Source organism: Lemur catta, chromosome 10 (assembly GCF_020740605.2).
Source record: "Lemur catta isolate mLemCat1 chromosome 10, mLemCat1.pri, whole genome shotgun sequence".
NCBI classification, from domain to species: Eukaryota; Metazoa; Chordata; class Mammalia; order Primates; family Lemuridae; genus Lemur; species Lemur catta.
Window position 1 is genome coordinate 37,405,406 of NC_059137.1, and position 19,384 is coordinate 37,424,789.

Here is a 19,384-nt window from a genome sequence, read left to right on the forward strand (position 1 = left end):
CAGGAGGAGAGCAGTGGGCAAGTGAAGCTTCATCTGTATTTATAGCCACTCCCCATCGCTCACATCACCACCTGTGCTCCACCTTCCCCCCTCAAATCCATGGAAAAAATTATCTTCCATGAAACTGGTCACTGGTGCCAAAAAGGTTGGGGACCGCTGCTATATAAGATATGGAGAAAATCCTTTATGGGCCAAATATTATAAACTAGATCAGCTTTAGATAAGATGATCTCTATTTTCCTGGCTAGCTGTAGGATTCTTTTTTTTAATCTTACAAAAATATAGTATACACCAAAGAATATGTGTGAAACATATATGTAAATTTTAAAGCATAATACAAAATGAATAAATAACCAAGGCATAGCACACAATCTCCCTATATTCTCTTCCTGTTCCCTGTTTCCCTGTAAGCTATATTTGTCAGGTTTGATCTAGAACTAGTTCCATTTAAATTATGTTTACCGCAGTGGTCCCCAGCCTTTTTGGCACCAGGGACTAGTTTCATGGAAGACAATTTTCCATGGACCAAGGTGGGGTGGGGTGGGGTGGGGAGATGGTTTGGGGATGATTCAAGCACATTACATTTACTGTGCACTTTATTTCTACTATTATTACATCATAATATATAATGAAATAATTATACAACTCACCATAATGCAGAATCAGTGGAGCCCTGAGTCTTGTTTTCCTGCAACTAGAGGGTCCCATCTGGGGGTAATGGGAGACAGTGACTGATCTGACAGGAGGCAGAGCTCAGGTGGTGATGCCAGCGATGGGGAGCAGCTATAAATACAGATGAAGTTTGGCTCACCTGCCACTCACTTCCTGCTGTGCTGCCTGGTTCCTAACAGGCCACAGACCAGTACTTGTCTGCTGTCTGGGGATTGGGGACCACAGGTTTACTGTGTGGGTATATTTCTTTTTTTTTTTTTTTTTTTCTGAAACAGAGTCTCACTCTGTTGCCCGGGCTAGAGTGAGTGCCGTGACATCAGCCTAGCTCACAGCAACCTCAAACTCCTGGGCTTAAGCGATCCTACTGCCTCAGCCTCCCGAGTAGCTGGGACTACAGGCATGCGCCACCATGCCCGGCTAATTTTTTCTATATATATTTTTAGTTGGCCAGATAATTTCTTTCTATTTTTAGTAGAGACAGGGTCTCGCTCTTGCTCAGGCTGGTCTTGAATTCCTGACGTCGAGCGATCCACCCGCCTCAGCCTCCCAGAGTGCTAGGATTATAGGCGTGAGCCACTGCGCCCGGCCTATATTTCTTAATTGCCTTACAAAAGATCTGGTTATTTCTGGTATTTGTGAACTTTCAGCTAGGAATTGCCCAGTATATATAATTGGAAATTTTATTTTTGAATGAGAGGATTTTTTTAAACTTAGGAACATGAATTATTCCATAATAACTTTGGATATTTTTCTATTTGAAAGGCTGTGAGAGAGGTATAGTATATTATCCTTGTAGTGAAAATAAATTCATTTATTGCATATGCTTCCTCAATCTCTGAAGTAAAGGTATAAGTAATACAGGGTATGAATGGTTTAATCAAGGCTTTATTTTAGAAGTAAGAAAAATGACAGTAATGACTAAATTGCTACAGTCCATAATTTGGGCTTGTTATTTGTACATTAAAGAGTTTTTTCCAAATAGTTTGCACTCTGTTACTTCCTGCTAGCCATCAGCATGAGCCCTACTGCCTAAATATTATTTCATTTATTTATGTTTGGAAAATCCATAAATATTTTTGTTTGCAAAGAAAAAAAAAAAAAGGCTATGAACATATAAATGTTTTCAGGAAGAGCTACTGTAAAAGCTACCAAAGCCACATTTTACCTTCCTCTTCACAATATTTTTTGCAATAGAAATACATACACCTTTAAAAAGGAATCATTTACTTAACGATTATCAAAATAACAAAAGATTATTCGATACAATGGAATCTATGTACAAGTGAGTCAGGCTCTTTTTCCTTTTTTTAAACAGGCAGGTTTTTATTTAAAATACGTAAGGACAGTGTTCCTAAACATCTTAATAAAATGCTATTGGCCTTGGATTATGCCTTATTAAGTTTATGTTGAATTAGTTTTTAAAAACTACGGTCATTAAACCCACCTAGAACATGTTCATTATTCCCTTCTAATTTATCCAGCCAAAGCTCTTGGGATTTTCATTCTCTGCTAAAAATACATTCTAAAAGAGTCTAAAAATGTATTCTGCTTGTGCATTCTTGACAACTCTAACCACAGCTCAGATTTCTATAGAAAATGTCAATATATTTTCTCAGTTTTTCCCATGGTTAATTTTATTTTTGATGATCATAGAGTTGGATGTTTTAGGAGAACTTTCCTTTTAGATGCATCTAAAATTTAATGGTGCGAGATTTTTTTTTTAGTAATAAAAACGTTCTAAAATTGGATTGTGGTTGATGGTTGCACAACTCTGTGAATGTACTAAAAACTATTGAATTTGTATACTTTAAATTGGTAAGTTTTATAGTGTATGAATTATATCTCAATAAAGTTGTTAAAATTTAATGATATCTTAGAGAGATTTATTTACCCTTTATTACCTATTTCCTCTTTGATAATTGAAGTATTTGGGATATTACATGAATTTGAGAAACTAAAAATAACTTGAATGCCTTAGAACTTGGCCCATTTTTCCTCCGTTTTTCTGATTGACAAGGAGTATTATATAAATCTTAGATTTAGGTTTTTAATTCCTTATAGTGGCTAAAAATTTTTATAAGAAATATTGAGTTATCTTGATACGTATATTAAATAAAAGCAGGCAACAGTAGATTCTGATATTTAAGTTTTTGAAATTATAATACTTGCTTCTGGGTTCATGTTAGTAACTGAATTGTCACCCCCTAGAGAAAAAACTCTTTTAGCAAAAATATCCTATCTACCCCTGGGACTGCTTTGAACAATTTTTTATAAAGAATATATTTTCTGGTCATTAACTCAATATACATATATAGAGAGAGATAGAGAGTTGTATCACTAACTCTTTTTTCTCAGATTGACTTAAAAATTTTTGACCGATTTAAATTTTAAGAAATTTCTTCCCTTTTACTAGCAGATCTCATGTAAGTCAGTGAAAAGAGAGATATGAGATACAGTATAATCATTTTAACTTGTTTCCGAAGTTCTAAAATAAAAATCATGCAGTGGATTTTCCACAAAATGGAAAATCTCTTTAGTCTCCATATGTTAAATGTATAAAATAATGACACGTTATGATTTTATTTTATGTGAAATTCTAGAAAATACAAACTCATCTATAGTGACAGAATGCAGGTCAGTGATTGCTTGGGACCAGGATAGAGGAGTGGATTAATTGCCAAGGGGCATTAGGAACTTTTTGGGATGACTGATGGGACTGTCTTGATTGTATTTTGTTTTTGTATTTTATTACATGGGTATATAATTGTCAAAACTCATATAACTGTACACTTAAAACGGGTATAGTTTATTGTACATAAATTATATCTCAATAAAGTTGATTAAAGAAAATTAAGACTACACATACACAAGACTTATATTTTCATCAAATGTTTACTTTTTGACATGTGGCATCATCTAATATCTCCATAAAATATATGGTAATAAGACATTGATAGCATTTATTTATGCTAATGAAGGAGAAAAAAGTACTTGTAAAATTTTTATTGATGAAATAGTTTTAAGTTAGTAGAAGCCTACACACAGTATTAATATTTAAAAGTAGTGTATTTTGCAAATGTATTTACTTAAGTATCTCTAATCCCTTACTTTTTGATTCTGTACTATATATTCAGCTTTTCCTTAATGGAATAAGAGAGATATCTTTTAATGGTGTTAAAAATCTTTCATAAGGTACATTTATTTGTTTCTAATAAGTCAGGCAACAAACTCTTCCTACATGCCAGGAACAGTTATCCAGTGCTGAATAAGACAGCATGGCCCCATCCTTGTGAAATACTTTATAGTTCTCAAATTAGTTTTACATATGTTATTTCATCTTCACAGCATCCTCTGAGAGAAGAAATGAAACTCAGAAACTAAGTGACTTTGCCCAAAGTTACACAACTGAAAGACTGAGAGTTATTTGATTCCAAATTCAGTTTCAGCCAGTTCAAGTGGGTAGAGTTACATAGTTTAAGTAGATGTGTGGAGAGTTTGAGGGAGGATATTAAACAGTTGGATCTTATCCATATCCTGGAATGTGAATAAACTTCCATAATTGTGTATAAAATTGCATGTATTCATTCTCCTTCCAGTTAATTTTTTTCTACCACCAGGATAAGAAAGTTTGAATTTCTGCCAACTGAATTTCTTTCAAGACTCTATTTCTGATTATTACTCAACAGCTGAGACCTAGCAGTCTCTGGGCTTGTCACAAAAGAGAACTCTGCATATTTATGGCATTGAATGCCAGTGGGCTTTACATGTAAAAACCTGCCCATAACTCCCCCACCCTGCACTGGATTTCACTGACTTGCAGGGCATTTTCCTGGTGGTGGCATCTGTGAGAGACTGCATGCAGCAGCATAGTCTGCAGAGCAGGGAAGCTACTGGGCCTGTCAGGGAGCTAACAGTAGGGCTGCTTTTGCAGCTACTTTTAAAGGAGGCAGAATGGAGTGGTAGAAATAACATGGGATCAGACATAGGAAGACCTAAGTTCTAATCTTGAAACTGTTAATTGAGAACTGTGTTACCTTGGGCAACCCACTGATTCATTCTGGATCTTTCTCTTCCTCAGTAAAATGAAGGGGTGATACATGCATCAAAGATAAATTTCAAAATCATTATGCTAAATGAAAGTAGCCAGATACAATAGAGAACATATTACATAATTTCATTTACATAAAATTTAGGAAATGCAAATAATATATAATGACAGAAAGCATATCTGTGGTTGCCTAGGGCCAGGGCAGAGGGAAGGATGGAATGCAAAGAGGCATGAGGAATCCTTTGAGGGTACTGGAAATGTTCTGTATCTTAATTATTGTGGTGGTTTCGCAGGTGAATACAGCTTTAAAACTCATAGAATTCATCTGTAAAGTGGGAATAGTAAACAAACAAAAACTCATGGAATTATGATATATACATACTGTCATGCACACCCCTGCCCCCTCCCAGAAGGGGGATTCTGAGGCTGTTTCGGGGCTTAATAAGGAAGAACATTGAAATAGGTTTGAATTTTTTTTACCATGGGCACAGGAGGGAAGAAGGGCAACACTAATATGTATTTTCCTTCTTTTTTCTAGTATACCCATAAAATTATAGATGTTAAAGTATGAATGTCAAACACTGAACAAAATCACTAATCTTTAGCCTTGACCTCTAACTCTTCCTTTCCCCATTTGTCATTTTATCTGAATCTTCATGAACCAGTAGTGGTAGAGGGTATCTGAGAACAGGTAAATCTCCTAAAGAATTTGAAATATTTAAGTAAATAAAAATTTTTGTCCTATATTCCACTTAACCAGTGTTCTTCTACTTAGTGATTATTGTATTCTGTCATCCTTATGTTGAGTAACTCCTTTTACATCCTTATAGCCACTATGTAACAAATGTGTCAATGGTAAATTCTTAGCTCTAATGTATAAGTAGGAACACAAAAAATAAAATGGAAATGACTGGCTCATCCCCTAAGATTCTCATCCTGTATTTGTTCTTTTTTTTCTTTCATTTTCTTTTTCATCCTGTATTTTCTTAATAGTTGTAAATATCTCAAAATCCTTCTTATTAATAATAAATCCCTCCAGAAGCTACAACTAATTGGTTTGGAGTTGACACTGAAATTGAAAATTGACCTAGAGAGAATATCCAGTAATTCAGTAACCATTCTGGATTAGCTGCTTGTGGTTATATAGAGCTATTCTTGATCTCCAAAGGAAGAGTAGGGCTGGTGTGGTTGTGCTAATTCTTTCCCCTCTTTTCCTAATGCCCAGGCCCTCTCTGCTTAAGACTTGCTGGGAATACTTAACCTTTATCTGAATTTAGGATTATGGGTTGCTACTTTCAAAACAGAGCAATGTATTCCCTGGAGGAAAGCTGATTTTAGGTTTGGCCAGGAGATATATGAGATGAAGCTATCAAAGACTAAGGAAATTGTTTGAGACACATGGAATATATATATAAAAAAAAAACCCATGAGATAATAATGAATTTGAAAAAAGGGAAAAAAAGAAAAAAAAAAAACCTCTAAAAGAACTTATCAGACACCATCCAAAATAACTAGGGCACTAGTACTTACTCTCAGAATTAGAAATTAAAAGGAAAGAATTAAGCAGTTATACTTGTCTATATGTACAAACTTTACTTTGGGTAATCAAATAGCCCTAGTTGTTGACAGAAGTTTTTCACTACAGGAAACTTCCATAAAGAATGATAGGATCAGAAAATTAACATTTTGCAACTCCTAATGAAATAATTGAGGCAGATATCGATCATCAGTCGATGAAACTATTGATTAATTTGGTTGATGAGAGAACTTTACAATGAAGGGATTAGGTTGCAGTCCTAACAGACATTTTATACTGATATGATGCATTATAAAGCACATGCTAAAACCTATGAAGTACTTTTGCCAGAAATGTAGAATTAGATTCTAATATAGGGATAGATAGATTTAGCCAAAACAAAATAGGCTACCTAGTTGAATTTGAATTTCAGATAAACACTGAGTGTTTTTTTTTTTCTGTGTGTATTAGTATGTCACATACTTGGTTTCTGCAACAAGTTAATGGAAAGGAAAGACAGACAAATAGATGTGGGAATGCCTTATGAGAAAAAAAACCTAAGAAACATAACACAAGTCAATGGAAAAGAGAGAAAGAGTGATGAATGTGAGATTGCCTTGTAAGAAAAAAGACTTAAGGAATATAACCAAATATGTGGAACTTGTTTGGATTGTGATTTGAACAAAAAGATTTTTTTTTCTTTTTTTTGAGACAGAGTCTCACTCTGTTGCCTAGGCGAGTGCCGTGGCATCACCCTAGCTCACAGCAACCTCAAACTCCTGGGCTCAAGCGATCCTCCTGCCTCAGCCTCCCAAGTAGCAGGGACTACAGGCATAAAAAGATATTTTTGAAAAAAGATATTTTCACATATATATTTAAAAATAAATATATTTTAAAATATTTTTGAGATAATTGGGGAAATTAGATTATGAATGGAGTATAAGATATCAAAGATTTATTTGTAATTTTATTAGATATAATAATGGCATTATAGTTATATAAGAAAAATGTTTATTTTAAAAAATGAATTTAGGGATGAAATGACATATCTAGGATTTACTTTTTAAAATATTTTAGTAAAGGATAAAATAGATAGAAGGATAAAAAGGATAGAAGCAAGTATGGCAGATTTTGATGATTGAAAAATCTAGGAGTAGATAACATAGGGGGTTGGTACAATTTTATTTACTTTTGTAATGTTGAAATTTTTTATAATAAAAATATTTCTTTTTTTTTTTTTTTTGAGACAGTCTCGCTCTGTTGCCCGGGCTGGAGTGCCGTGGCGTCAGCCTAGCTCACAGCAACCTCAAACTCCTGAGCTTAAGCCATCCTACTGCCTCAGCCTCCCGAGAAGCTGGGACTACAGACATGTGCCACCATGCCTGGCTAATTTTTTCTATATATATTTTAGTTGGCCAGATAATTTCTTTCTATTTTTAGTAGAGACGGGGTCTCACTCTTGCTCAGGTTGGTCTCGAACTCCTGACCTCGAGCGATCCACCCGCCTCGGCCTTCCAGAGTGCTAGGATTACAGGCATGAGCCACCGCGCCCGGCATAAAAATATTTCTAACTGTTGTAGGTAGATCACTGCCAGTTTTGTACCAGGCACTTAGAAGTTGCTTTACAGAATCTGTTTGCAGCAAACCTGTAATCAATACACTTGTAGAATACTTTAACATATCTAATTTTACCTGCAGAAATTATTATTCCAGTTTTTTGTTTGTTTGTTTTTTTGTTTTTGAGACAGTCTCACTCTGTGGCCCTAAACAGAGAGCTGTGGCATCAGCAGCAACCTCAAACTCCTGGGCTCAAGCGATCCTCCTGCCTCAGCTTTCCAAGTAGCTGGGACTAAAGGCACGCGCCACCGTGCCGGGCTAATTTTTTCTATTTTTAGTTGCCCAGTTAATTTTTTCTATTTTTAGTAGAGATGAGGGTCTCGCTCTTGCTCAGGCTGGTCTCGAACTCCCGACCTCAAGCAATCCTCCTGCCTCAGCTTCCCAGAATGCTAGGATTACAGGCATGAGCCACTGCACTCAGCCTTATTCCAGTTTTAAACAAGCTGAGACTCATAGATGTTAAATAATTTGACCATGTATCACTTCTGGTTCTTAGCAGAGCCTGAATGAATCCTGGATTTTTTTGCCTCCTAATCTAGTAATCTTCTGCTGTACTAGTTACTACTAAACAAATATTTTGGTGATCTACTGACAGATATTTAAAATAAAAATCTTATTTAACCTCATAAAATAGAAAAAAAGGAACCATGTGGGTATTTTGCTCTCTGTTCCATCCCATCTCCCTCCCTACAAAATAAGAATGTGTATAGTGGCAGTGGTAGTTTTAAGGGTTTGTGTTTATTGGATGTCTATAATGTGTTACACTGATGCTTTAGTGTCAGTTCCACTGTCATGGATATTTAATTATAGCTAACCTATTTCTAAGAAGGAGGGAGAGGCGTCTTATCCTGTCTAGAGAGATCTAGTACAAAAACCCCGGGGTACAGGTAAAATAAAGTTCATTTCAGTGAATTTTGGCAATTTGAATTCAAACATACTTAAATAAATTTGTGGAAAGAGAAAAATTTTTTTTTTTTTTTTTTTTTTTTTTTTTTTTTTTTGAGACAGAGTGTCACTTTGTTGCCCGGGCTAGAGTGAGTGCCGTGGCATCAGCCTAGCTCACAGCAACCTCAAACTCCTGGGCTTAAGCGATCCTACTGCCTCAGCCTCCCTAGTAGCTGGGACTACAGGCATGAGCCACCATGCCCGGCTAATTTTTTTGTATATATATTTTTTAGTTGGCCAGATAATTTCTTTCTATTTTTAGTGGAGACGGGGTCTCACTCTTGCTCAGGCTGGTCTCGAACTCCTGACCTCGAGCGATCCACCCGCCTCGGCCTCCCAGAGCTAGGATTACAGGCGTGAGCCACCGCGCCCGGCCGAGAAAAATTTTTTTAATTTAGTTCCTCCCTCCTCTTCCTTCCCAAGGGAGATCTGTTGCTACAATTTATAATTGGAGTTACCTACATGGTTCATTATTTATGTATTTACCTGGTTAATAAACCAGCAGCCTTGGACTTGTTTGTTCTCCTTCCTATCTAATCAGGCTTCTAGATGTTGAAGAAAGTACTCTTAAAATGATCTTTTGCTTCCATGCTCTTCTAACCACTAAAAAATAAACCAAATAATACAATTTGGATAAAACATTAAGATTTTAAGAGTACAATAATCCCCCACTTATCCAAGGGAGATATGGTCTAAGACCTCCAGTGGATCAGGGGATGCCTGAAACCTTAGATAGTACTGAACCATATATAGGCTACATTTTTTTCTTAAGAACTTTAACCTTTTCCCTTAAAGGAAACACTTAATGTTTTTCTTTGGCATATCCAAATTGTCAGCATCACTACTCTTGTGCTTTGGGGCTGATACTAAGTAAAATAAGGGTTACTTGAACACAGCACTGTGATACCCCACAGTCAACCAAAACAGCTACTAAGTGGCTAATGAGTGGATAGTATATACAGGCTGTACAACCAGATGATTCATGTCCCTCCTGGGATGGAGCAGGACTATGTGATATTTCACCACACTACTTAGAACAGTACACAATTTAAAAGTTATGAAGTGTTTATTTCTGGAATTTTCCATTTAATACTTTGGACTGTGGTTGACTAGGGGTAACCAAAACCTCAGAAAGCAAAACTGTGGATAAGGGGGGACTACTGTAATTTACATTGAAATTGTCAATCTAAAATGAAAAGCACTCTGGAAGGCCAAGGCAGGAGGATTGCTTGCGGCCAAGAGTTCGAGACCTGAGCAACACAGTAAGACCCCCATTTCTACAAAAATAAATTTTTTTAATTAGCCAGGTACAATGGCATGCACCTATAGACCCAGCTACTTGGGAGCCTGAGGTTGGAGGTTTGCTTGAGCCCAGGAGTTGGAGGCTGCATTGAGTTATGATCACTCCACTATGCTCTGTCCTGAGCAACAGAGTGAGACCCTGTGTCAAAAAAAAAAAAAAAAGACAGTAAACAAACACTAACTTTATTTTAGGAGTCTACATTTTATCTCTCTCTCTTTTTTTTTTTTTTGTAGAGACAGGCTCTCACTATGACAGGTTGGTCTCGAACTCCTGGCCTCAAGCTATCCTCCTGCCTCCACTTCCCAAAATGCTGAGATTACAGGTGTGAGCCACTGCACCCAGCCTCCAACAGGGTTTCTTAAAATGGAATTCTGGTTTAACCAGATTAAATAAAATTTTTTATATAAAGTGTAAATTTTAGTTTAAACAGATCATTAAAGTAGTATGAATGTGAACTATCTGCTCAAATAATGGAATTAGGCTTGTTATATAAAATGTTTCTGTGAACCATATGAAGCATTCAAGGTGAAACTGGTAAAACACTGTGGGTATTAGGCTTGTTAATTTTGTAAGGACCCTGAGGATGTCTCCATTACTTTGGGTGATAGGACTTGCAGAGAGTTAGGAAACTCAGAGAAAATGGCTCCATGGCCATATAAGCAGGCTTCATGGAGTCTTTTAATCACTTGGTTGCCTTGGGTAAGTAAAAAAATAGAAATCATGACATTTCTAAATATTTTCTGAATATCTATTCTAAATATCTAAGCAGATTCTATTCATTTAAAATATTTGTTGCACACCTATCTAGCACAGTGGTTGGCTGAGTGAGATCATATTGCTTTTGTCTTTAAGAATCGACACTGCAGTACAAGGCAGAGCCACCTTACATTATCTCTGGAACAAGACTGGCAATAAATAAAAAAATATATGAGTCTGTAAACAGTAAATATCCTATCAATTTTATAACTGAAACACTACAGGAGTTTGTAGAGAAGTCATATTTCCCTCGGGCAATTAATCTATTCAACAAACATTTATGATAGTGTGGATTATTTTTTATGGCTATAACTAGCATATGAAAATGTTATGTTAAATTAAAAAATAAATTGCAATATAGTTATGAGTACAGTGTTTTATATAATGTGAGAAATACATTTTAAAAAAGGCCAAAATAGGAAGAAGTAGTTATATGAGGTCAATTTAGGGAGATTGGAGGGAGGAGGGTATATTTCTAATTGGAATTAGAAATATATTTTTAAAATAAGTAATATTGTCACATAGTTTCAAAATTAAAAAAAAAACTGTTTTAGGTCCTGCTCTGGTTGATGGAAACAGCAGTGAAATAGAAATTATAATAGGGAAGGTAATAATAACTACCAGCATTTATTGATGTACAATAGTATACTCCCCATAATTGCCCTCTACCACTCAGTTCCCCACCCCACCTCACCCAAGACCATTATTATTACTCGTGTAACCTGTCAAAGATATTTTATGCCTGGTAAACAAATATATAGATCCATTGTAGATCAATTCTCTCTTGCTCTTTAACAAATGGTACCTTTTCAAACTGTTCTGTACTTTGCTTTATTCACTTAACAATATATTGGAGAGGTTTTTTTTTTTCTTCAATAATATATTGGAAAATTTACCTTTTGTAATTGCTTCATAGTATTATTCCATTTAATGGACTGCCATAATTTATTTAACCTGTCTTTGTTCCATCATTCCATTCCTTTGCTATTACAAACAGTGCTGCAGTGAATATCTTTATACTTATATCATTTTGTACTTGTACACAATATCTATAGGATAAATTCCTAGAGGTGGAATTTCTGGGTCAGTGCATTTGCATTTGTAATTTTGATAGATATAGATCAATGGAGTACAATCATAATCACCCAGGGAGCTTTTTTAAAGTACTTATATCTGTTCCCCTCAAAAAATCTGGGTGTTTTTTGTTGTTATTATTTGTTTTTCTATGGATCTAGGGTGGGGCTTAGGTATCTATATTTTTTAAAGTGTCAAGTGATTCTGATGTTTATCCCAGAAGAAGAGGAGGGACTGGACATTGTAAAATGGAATGTGGTACAAAGAAGCATATTTAATTTTAAAACAAAAGAACATAGGCTAACTGTAGCGCTCAGAAGGGTGATATGGCTGCCAATTTATGTAGAAGCGTGTCAGTGACTGCTTTATCTTCATGTCCAAATTACTGCCATCTCTGGCATCTTTCCCTCCCATGATATTAGGGGATATCCAAGCGTTGCAGGATGAATATCTTAGTCTTGTAGGTACTGACTAAGAGATGCAGTAGAGGCCATGATTATCAGAGCTGGATTGGGAAATGTTTGGTAGGTCACCAAGGGTGTGTGAAATACAGGATCTTGCATAGCCTATGGAAATTGAGAAGACTGCATAGCACTTACAACCTGTTCCCGTGGGTTATGCTGAACTAAGTAGGGAATATAGCTGCTTAGAAATAGAACAAACCAAAACACTGAAGGCTTATTCTATTATCAGTTCTGTACTGGGTGACAAAGACAATAGAAGTACAGAAATAACAATAGCAGTAGTAATAACTACTAACACTTACTGGTTACTAAGTATGTACGAGTTTCAGAGATGTTAATAAGTAACTTGCCAAAGGTCACACACTTATCTACCTCATGGGATTGTTTGGAGGTTAACAAATAAAGTGCTTATAACAGTACCTGGTATCTAATAAATGCTCAATAAATATTAGATGCTGTTATTACTGAGGCACACAGGAAATATTAGTTATCCTCAGCTAGAGCACACCTCATAGAACAAAAATATAAGTAGTGTTTTTCCTGGGAAAGATAGATAATCCAGGTAGAAGTAATAGCAAAGAGATCGGTGGCCTGGTTTAGCTACTGCATAGATGTGCTTGGTGGTAAAATGGACTGAGAGATGAAAGGCTTCATGAAGGGGAAAGCTCTTTGGCTATCCTGAAAGGATGGGAATAACTCATTTTAGCAGGCAGAAGGTATTTGGGAACATTTCAAACGAAGGTACCAGCATTTAAAAAGTACAGAAGGCAATGAGATAACACTGCATAACTACTAGAATGTCCAAAATCCAAAACACTGACTGCACCAAGTGCTGACAAAGATGTGGAGCGAAAAGAATTCTCATTCATTGCTGGTGGGAATGCAAAATGGTACAGAAGATAGTTTGGTGGTTTCCTATAAAACTAAGCATACTCTTACTATACCATCTAACAATCATGCTCCTTGGCATTTACCCAAAGGAGCTGAAACTATGTCCAAACAAAAACCTGCTCGCAGATATTTATAGTAGCTCTAATAATAATTGCCCAAACTTGGAAGCAACCAAGATGTCCTTTAGTAGGTGAATGTATAAATAAAACTGTAGTATGTCCAAACGATGGAATGTTATTCAGCACTAAAAAGAAATGAGCTATCAAGGCATGAAAAGACATGGAGGAAACGTAAATGCATATTACTAAGTATAAAAAGCCAATCTGAGAGCCTACATACTGTATGATTTCAACCATGTGACATTCTGGAAAAGGCAAAACTATGGAGGCAATAAAAAGATCAGTGGTTACTATGGGGCAGAGGAAGGAAGGGTCGAATAAGTGAACACAGGATTTTTAGGGCAGCAAAACTGCTCTGTATGATACTCTAATGATATATACATGTCATTGTACATTTGTCCAAATTCATAGAATGCACAATGGTAAAAGTGAATCCTAATGTAAACCATGGACTTTGGGTGATGATTACATATCAATATAGATTCATCAATTGTACCAGTCTAGTGGGGGATGTTGATAATGAAGGAGGCTATACATGTATGGGTCATGGAGTATATGGGAAATCTCTGCACCTTCCACTCAATTTTGTTTTGAACCTAAAACTTCTCTAAAAAATAAAATCTAGGCCGGGCACTGTGGCTCACGCCTATAATCCTAGCATTCTGGGAGGCCAACGCAGGAGGATCGCTTGAGCTCAGGAGTTCAAGACTAGCCTGAACAATGGTGAGACCCTGTCTCTACTAAAAATAGAAAAAATTACCCAGGCATGGTGTTGTGGGCCTGTAGTCCCAGCTACTTGGGAGCCTGAGGTAGGAGGATTGCTTGAGCCCAGGAGTTTGAGGTTGCTGTGAGCTAGGCTTATGCCACACCACTCTAGCCCAGGTGACAGAGCAAGACTCTGTTTCAAAAAAATAAAATAAAATAAAATCTAACAAAAAAATAATTTTAAGCTGGGCCTGGTGCCACATGCTTATAGTCTTGGGAGACTGAGGTGGGAAGATCACTTGAGTCCAGGAGTTTGAGTCCAGCATCGGCAACATACTGAGACTCCGTCTCTAAAAATAATTAATTAATTAATTAAAATTTTAAGAGCTTGTTTAAAAAAATAAGAATTTTTTTAAAAGGCACAGAAGTATTGCTATAATTATCTGCTGCTATGTAGCAAACTATCCCAAAGCTTAGTGGCATAAAGGAGTTACCATTTTATTTGCTCACAGTTCTGTGAGTTAGATATTTGGGCTGGGCTTAGCTAAGTAATTGTTCTCCTGGTCTCTTCTGGGGTCACTCCTATGGCTCCAGTCATCTAGTGGTGCCACTGGAGCTGGATAGTCTTAGATGGCTTCTCTCACATGTCTGGTTTTGATGATGGCTATTGATTGGCTGGGCTTCTTCACATGGGAGCAGAAGAATTCCAAGAAAGCAGCAGAAACTGCAAGGGCTCTTGAGGCATAGGCATAGAAGTCACATAGCAAGCATCTCTTCTACCATGTTCTGTTGGCCAAAACAAGTCACAAGGCCAGCCTAGATGCAATGGGAAGACTCCACCTCTAGATGGAAGGACCTGCAAAGAATCTGTGGCCTTTTTTTTTCTTTTCTAATCTACACACATAGAAAAGGCCAGGATGAGTGTAGGATGTGTTACTCTGCCCCGTTAGATTAAGTAGTGGTATTTCCTCCAAAGTTAATTATTCAGGGTTCTTTGATTATCCTTATTATCTTGCCTTCAACTTTTTCTGTTTCTCATGGAGAAAAAACAAAATATAAATTAAAATAAAAACAGAAAAGTTTTACCAATAATTAATTGAATTTTTGAAAACTTTGAATTATAAAACCATTTTTAAAAAGAAAATGTAGTTTACTTATATTTTAATATTCTCATGAACTTGAACTTGATTATCAGTGATTTGGAGAACTCAGGGTCCTGACTTTAATAATGGACCAGGTTTATGTGTTATTACCACATCATTTGTTAGTATTTAATTAAGTATCTTGGTGTTAAAATTTTTTTAAGTATTTTAATATACAGCTATTTAAAATCTTTTTTTTTTTTGCTATGCTGATCATGAAACAATTAAAATCTTGACGATAGTATTAATTTCCTAGGTAAGTCATTTGATTCATATTCTCTACAGGTAGAGATCAATGACCTTTGGAATGATCTGAAATTCTGAATTGATGCTGAATTAATGATGTTTTTGCTAGTACTCAGTAGATACAAGTGCTGTCTCCTCTGAGTTATACTAGTTTATAATCCTCTGTGGTCTGCTATTTAATTCTGCTTTCCATTCTGAAAGTGTTCTTAGCCCCTGTTCATTAATCATGGGAAACAGTTGTGCGACATGCCTTGACATTAAGTTGAACATCTAAAATTAGTCCTACTACAATCAGTGGTTAGGAACAAGGTTTCAGTAGTTTGTGGCATGTGTGTTAAGTAGACATTGCAAGGTTGGAAGAAACTCCCTAGAAAAAAGTAAGTGACGTGACGTGTAATGTATGTGTTCGTGCGTGTACCTATGTGTATATATAATTGAAGACCTCTTTTTATTAAGCAGATAAACAAATTATATCTGTTGCTATAAGTTGTTCATGTGCTATACAAACCATCTTTGTTCATGCACTGTGCTGTTTAATCAGTCATTTCAGAAGAAAAATATATTTATTGAAAACTAGATATAAAACATTTTTCTGCATTTGTTTTGTGGTTTTCATTTTTTAAAGGAATAATTGTATTACGTGTACTCTGTTTTATGTGAATGACTTTTTTTTCTCTCTTCAGAGTTTATAGAAACCTATTCACAAAAATGGCATCCTGGTTATATGAATGTCTTTGTGAAGCTGAACTTGCACAGTATTATCCTCATTTTACTGCCCTTGGCCTTCAGAAAATAGATGAATTAGCCAAGGTTACGATGAAGGACTACTCCAAACTGGGAGTCCATGACATGAACGACCGCAAACGTCTCTTCCAACTTATCAAAATTATTAAGATTATGCAGAAAGAAGATAAAACAGTCAGTCCAGAGCATCATCTTCAGACAAGCAGCCTGTACATCAAGCCTCAGGAATTCAGATCTGGCCCTCGCAGACAGCTGCACTTTGATTCTCCTGTGGACAATAAAGACAGAACTGCCAACAACGATCGGTTTGAAATGTGCAGTTTATCAGATTTCTCTGCAAATGAACAGAAGTCCACTTACCTAAAAGTGCTGGAACACATGCTACCAGATGATTTCCAGTACCATACAAAAACACAAATTCTGAATGCCACAGCTGCTGGTTCCGATGTGCAAACAGAAACTAACACTTCATTCTTTTCATCAAATCACTTTTCCCCGGTATTAGGAGATTGTGATATTCCCATTATTCAAAGAGTCTCTCATGTTTCAGGTTATAACTATGGAATCCCTCATTCTTATATCAGGTAATAATTTATTTTTATCTTTTATTTTTTTGGAGGGAAGGTAGCCTTAAACAAAGGCAGGTCTCTCCTTCATGACCAGAGGAGAGCAACTACTGCTTATTTACAGTAAATGAATATATGATAGAAATGATAGTGAACAGCTTTTGCATCAATAATAGAAATACCTGGATGGGGGAAATTAGTGAGTAATTGGGCCTTCCCAGATGGGAGAAAGATGATATTGTTCATATATGTCAAATGGCTGCTACTTGCCAGGATCTGCTGTTATTCCTATAGCAGACCTATTTCTATTATTTATTATAGTGTAACATGATACATCTAGTGCATCAATGAAAGTAAAATAGTTAACTGGCCTTCTTCTACAATGGAAAAAAAATTACATAATCCACAGAATTTTTTAAGGCTATCAAATTCATTTAAACTAACCAGGGGGCCGGGCACGGTGGCTCACGCCTGTAATCCTAGCACTCTGGGAGGCCGAGGTGGGTGGATCGCTCGAGGTCAGGAGTTCGAGACCAGCCTGAGCAAGAGTGAGACCCCGTCTCTACCAAAAATAGAAAGAAATGATTTGGACAGCTAAAAATCTATATAGAAAAAATTAGCCAGGCATGGTGGCGCATGCCTGTAGTCCCAGCTACTCGGGAGGCTGAGGCAGTAGGATCAGCTTAAGCCCAGGAGTTTGAGGTTGCTGTGAGCTAGGCTGACGCCACGGCACTCACTCTAGCCCGGGCAACAAAGCGAGACTCTGTCTCAAAAAAAAAAAAAAAAACTAACCAGAAGACTTAAAGCTTAGTTAAGAGCATGTAGTTGAATTAAGTAGGTCTTTGGAGCAGTTAGTTCACCTGCATGCATTGAAATATGACCCTGATATTGAGTACTTTCTACAGTTCCAGCCCTGGAAAACAGATAATTTCTGTGATTACAAAAAATAAGACACTTCTGGTAGAAACTAGAGTTTGAGAGTCAGGGTCACAATAAGTTATTTTCACCTAGTGTTTCAAGTTAAAATTTGAAATAAAGTCCCTAATTACTTGAAATATCAAGTAATCAATCCCTAATACTAACAGTGATATAATACAAAATATATTCTTATAAAAAAACTATATTGCTTATTTAAAAGTTATATATGTGAGTTATGGGAAAATAAAATTCATTCTTTTTTTGGCAGTGGGGTTGGGGGGTGTCGTCCAGTGAGGACCAGAAAACCTGCTAGATAAATTCTAAAAGAGCTGTAACACTTAAAATTCATTCTTAAGCCCTATTTTCTTTTTTAAAATGCTGTTATTCATACTTTAAGATAAAGTATTTACATGTGGTCTTATATTGGCTAAGGTTTCAAAGGATCTTATAACCAGTTCTTTTACTCCAAAAAAATAGAAGACTCAGTTTTAAAGGTAAAAGTACCTTTAGTAATTTGAAATACGTAAGTGAATTTTATAATGTTTCTGAAAACATTTTTTTTGTTTGATCCAGCAGAGCACAGAGCATATAGTACTGTTTTTTTGTTTGTTTTTGTTTGTTTTTGAGAGAGTCTCTCTCTGTCACCCAGGCTAGAGGGCTATGGCATCAGCCTAGCTCATAGCAACCTCAAACTCCTGGGTTCAAGCAATCCTCCTGCCTCAGACTCCTGAGTAGCTGGGACTACAAGCATGTGCCCGGCTAATTTTTTCTGTTTTTAGTAGAGACAGGGTCTGGCTCTTGCTCAGGCTGGTCTCAGACTCCTGAGCTCAAGCAACTTTTCCTCCTCGGCCTTCCAGAGTGCTAGGATTACAGGTATGATCCACCACGCTCAGCCTTGTTTTCTTTTTTTAATTGTGAGAGGACTATATTGTTCCGTGACTATGAAAGTCAGGATTGATACTGTCCTATTGGTCAGTTCAGTGGTGAAAGAGCAGATGTTTTCTTGAATATTATAGTCTTTTATTGAACAACACATAAATTGGAATTATTTATAAATAAAAATACACTTTGCATTACTTAACACCATCAAGGATAGAATGGATATTTTAGTTTAAATATTGCCATTTCATTTATTTGGCAGTTTTTTTTTTTAAGAGACAGGGTCTCATTATGTTCCCCAGGCTGACCTCAAATTCCTTGGTTTATGTAATCCTCCTGCCTATGCCTCCCAACTTGCTGGGGCTACAGGCACGCACCACCGCACTTCACTTATTTAGCAAATATTAAGTACCATCTCCACTAAGCCCGATTCTAGATATAAACATAATTAGGATATCTGGAGGCTCTTAGACTCTTAGGGGGCAGGGTGAGTGGGATTATAGGTATAAACAACCATATGGTGAGTTAAGTGGTCTTATAGACATTTATACATGAGAAACCCAGAGTGAAGGTTATTCAATTGAGCTTTCTTACCGTTTATATTGTTATCTCACTCTTCCCATTTTTTGTTATATTAGAGAAATGAAGACAAGAAAGTACGTTTTCTCCATTAATCCAAAATATTGTCTTCTCACCCAAACCCCAAGTAGGAGTCAAGGTTTTGGAACCCTGAGAAACCCCTTTACCAACTTAAGGTTTGCTATAAGGGAATCATCTCA

General features: G+C 36.3%; 1 protein-coding gene and 1 non-coding gene across 2 annotated transcripts in view; one reads left to right on the plus strand and one right to left on the minus strand.

The window, feature by feature from the left end:
* The window catches only part of KIF24 (kinesin family member 24), a 72,505-nt gene that overhangs the window by 7,151 nt on the left and 45,970 nt on the right, over nucleotides 1-19,384 (plus strand). The window contains exon 2 of the mRNA XM_045562963.1: nucleotides 16,182-16,826. Within this exon, the coding sequence (XP_045418919.1) occupies nucleotides 16,207-16,826 (620 nt within the window). The 5' untranslated portion in view covers nucleotides 16,182-16,206. The remainder of the gene's footprint in view (nucleotides 1-16,181; nucleotides 16,827-19,384) is intronic.
* On the minus strand, nucleotides 18,003-18,066 carry LOC123646763. Its single transcript, XR_006738017.1, has one exon. It is a non-coding gene; the product is annotated as a U7 small nuclear RNA (small nuclear RNA).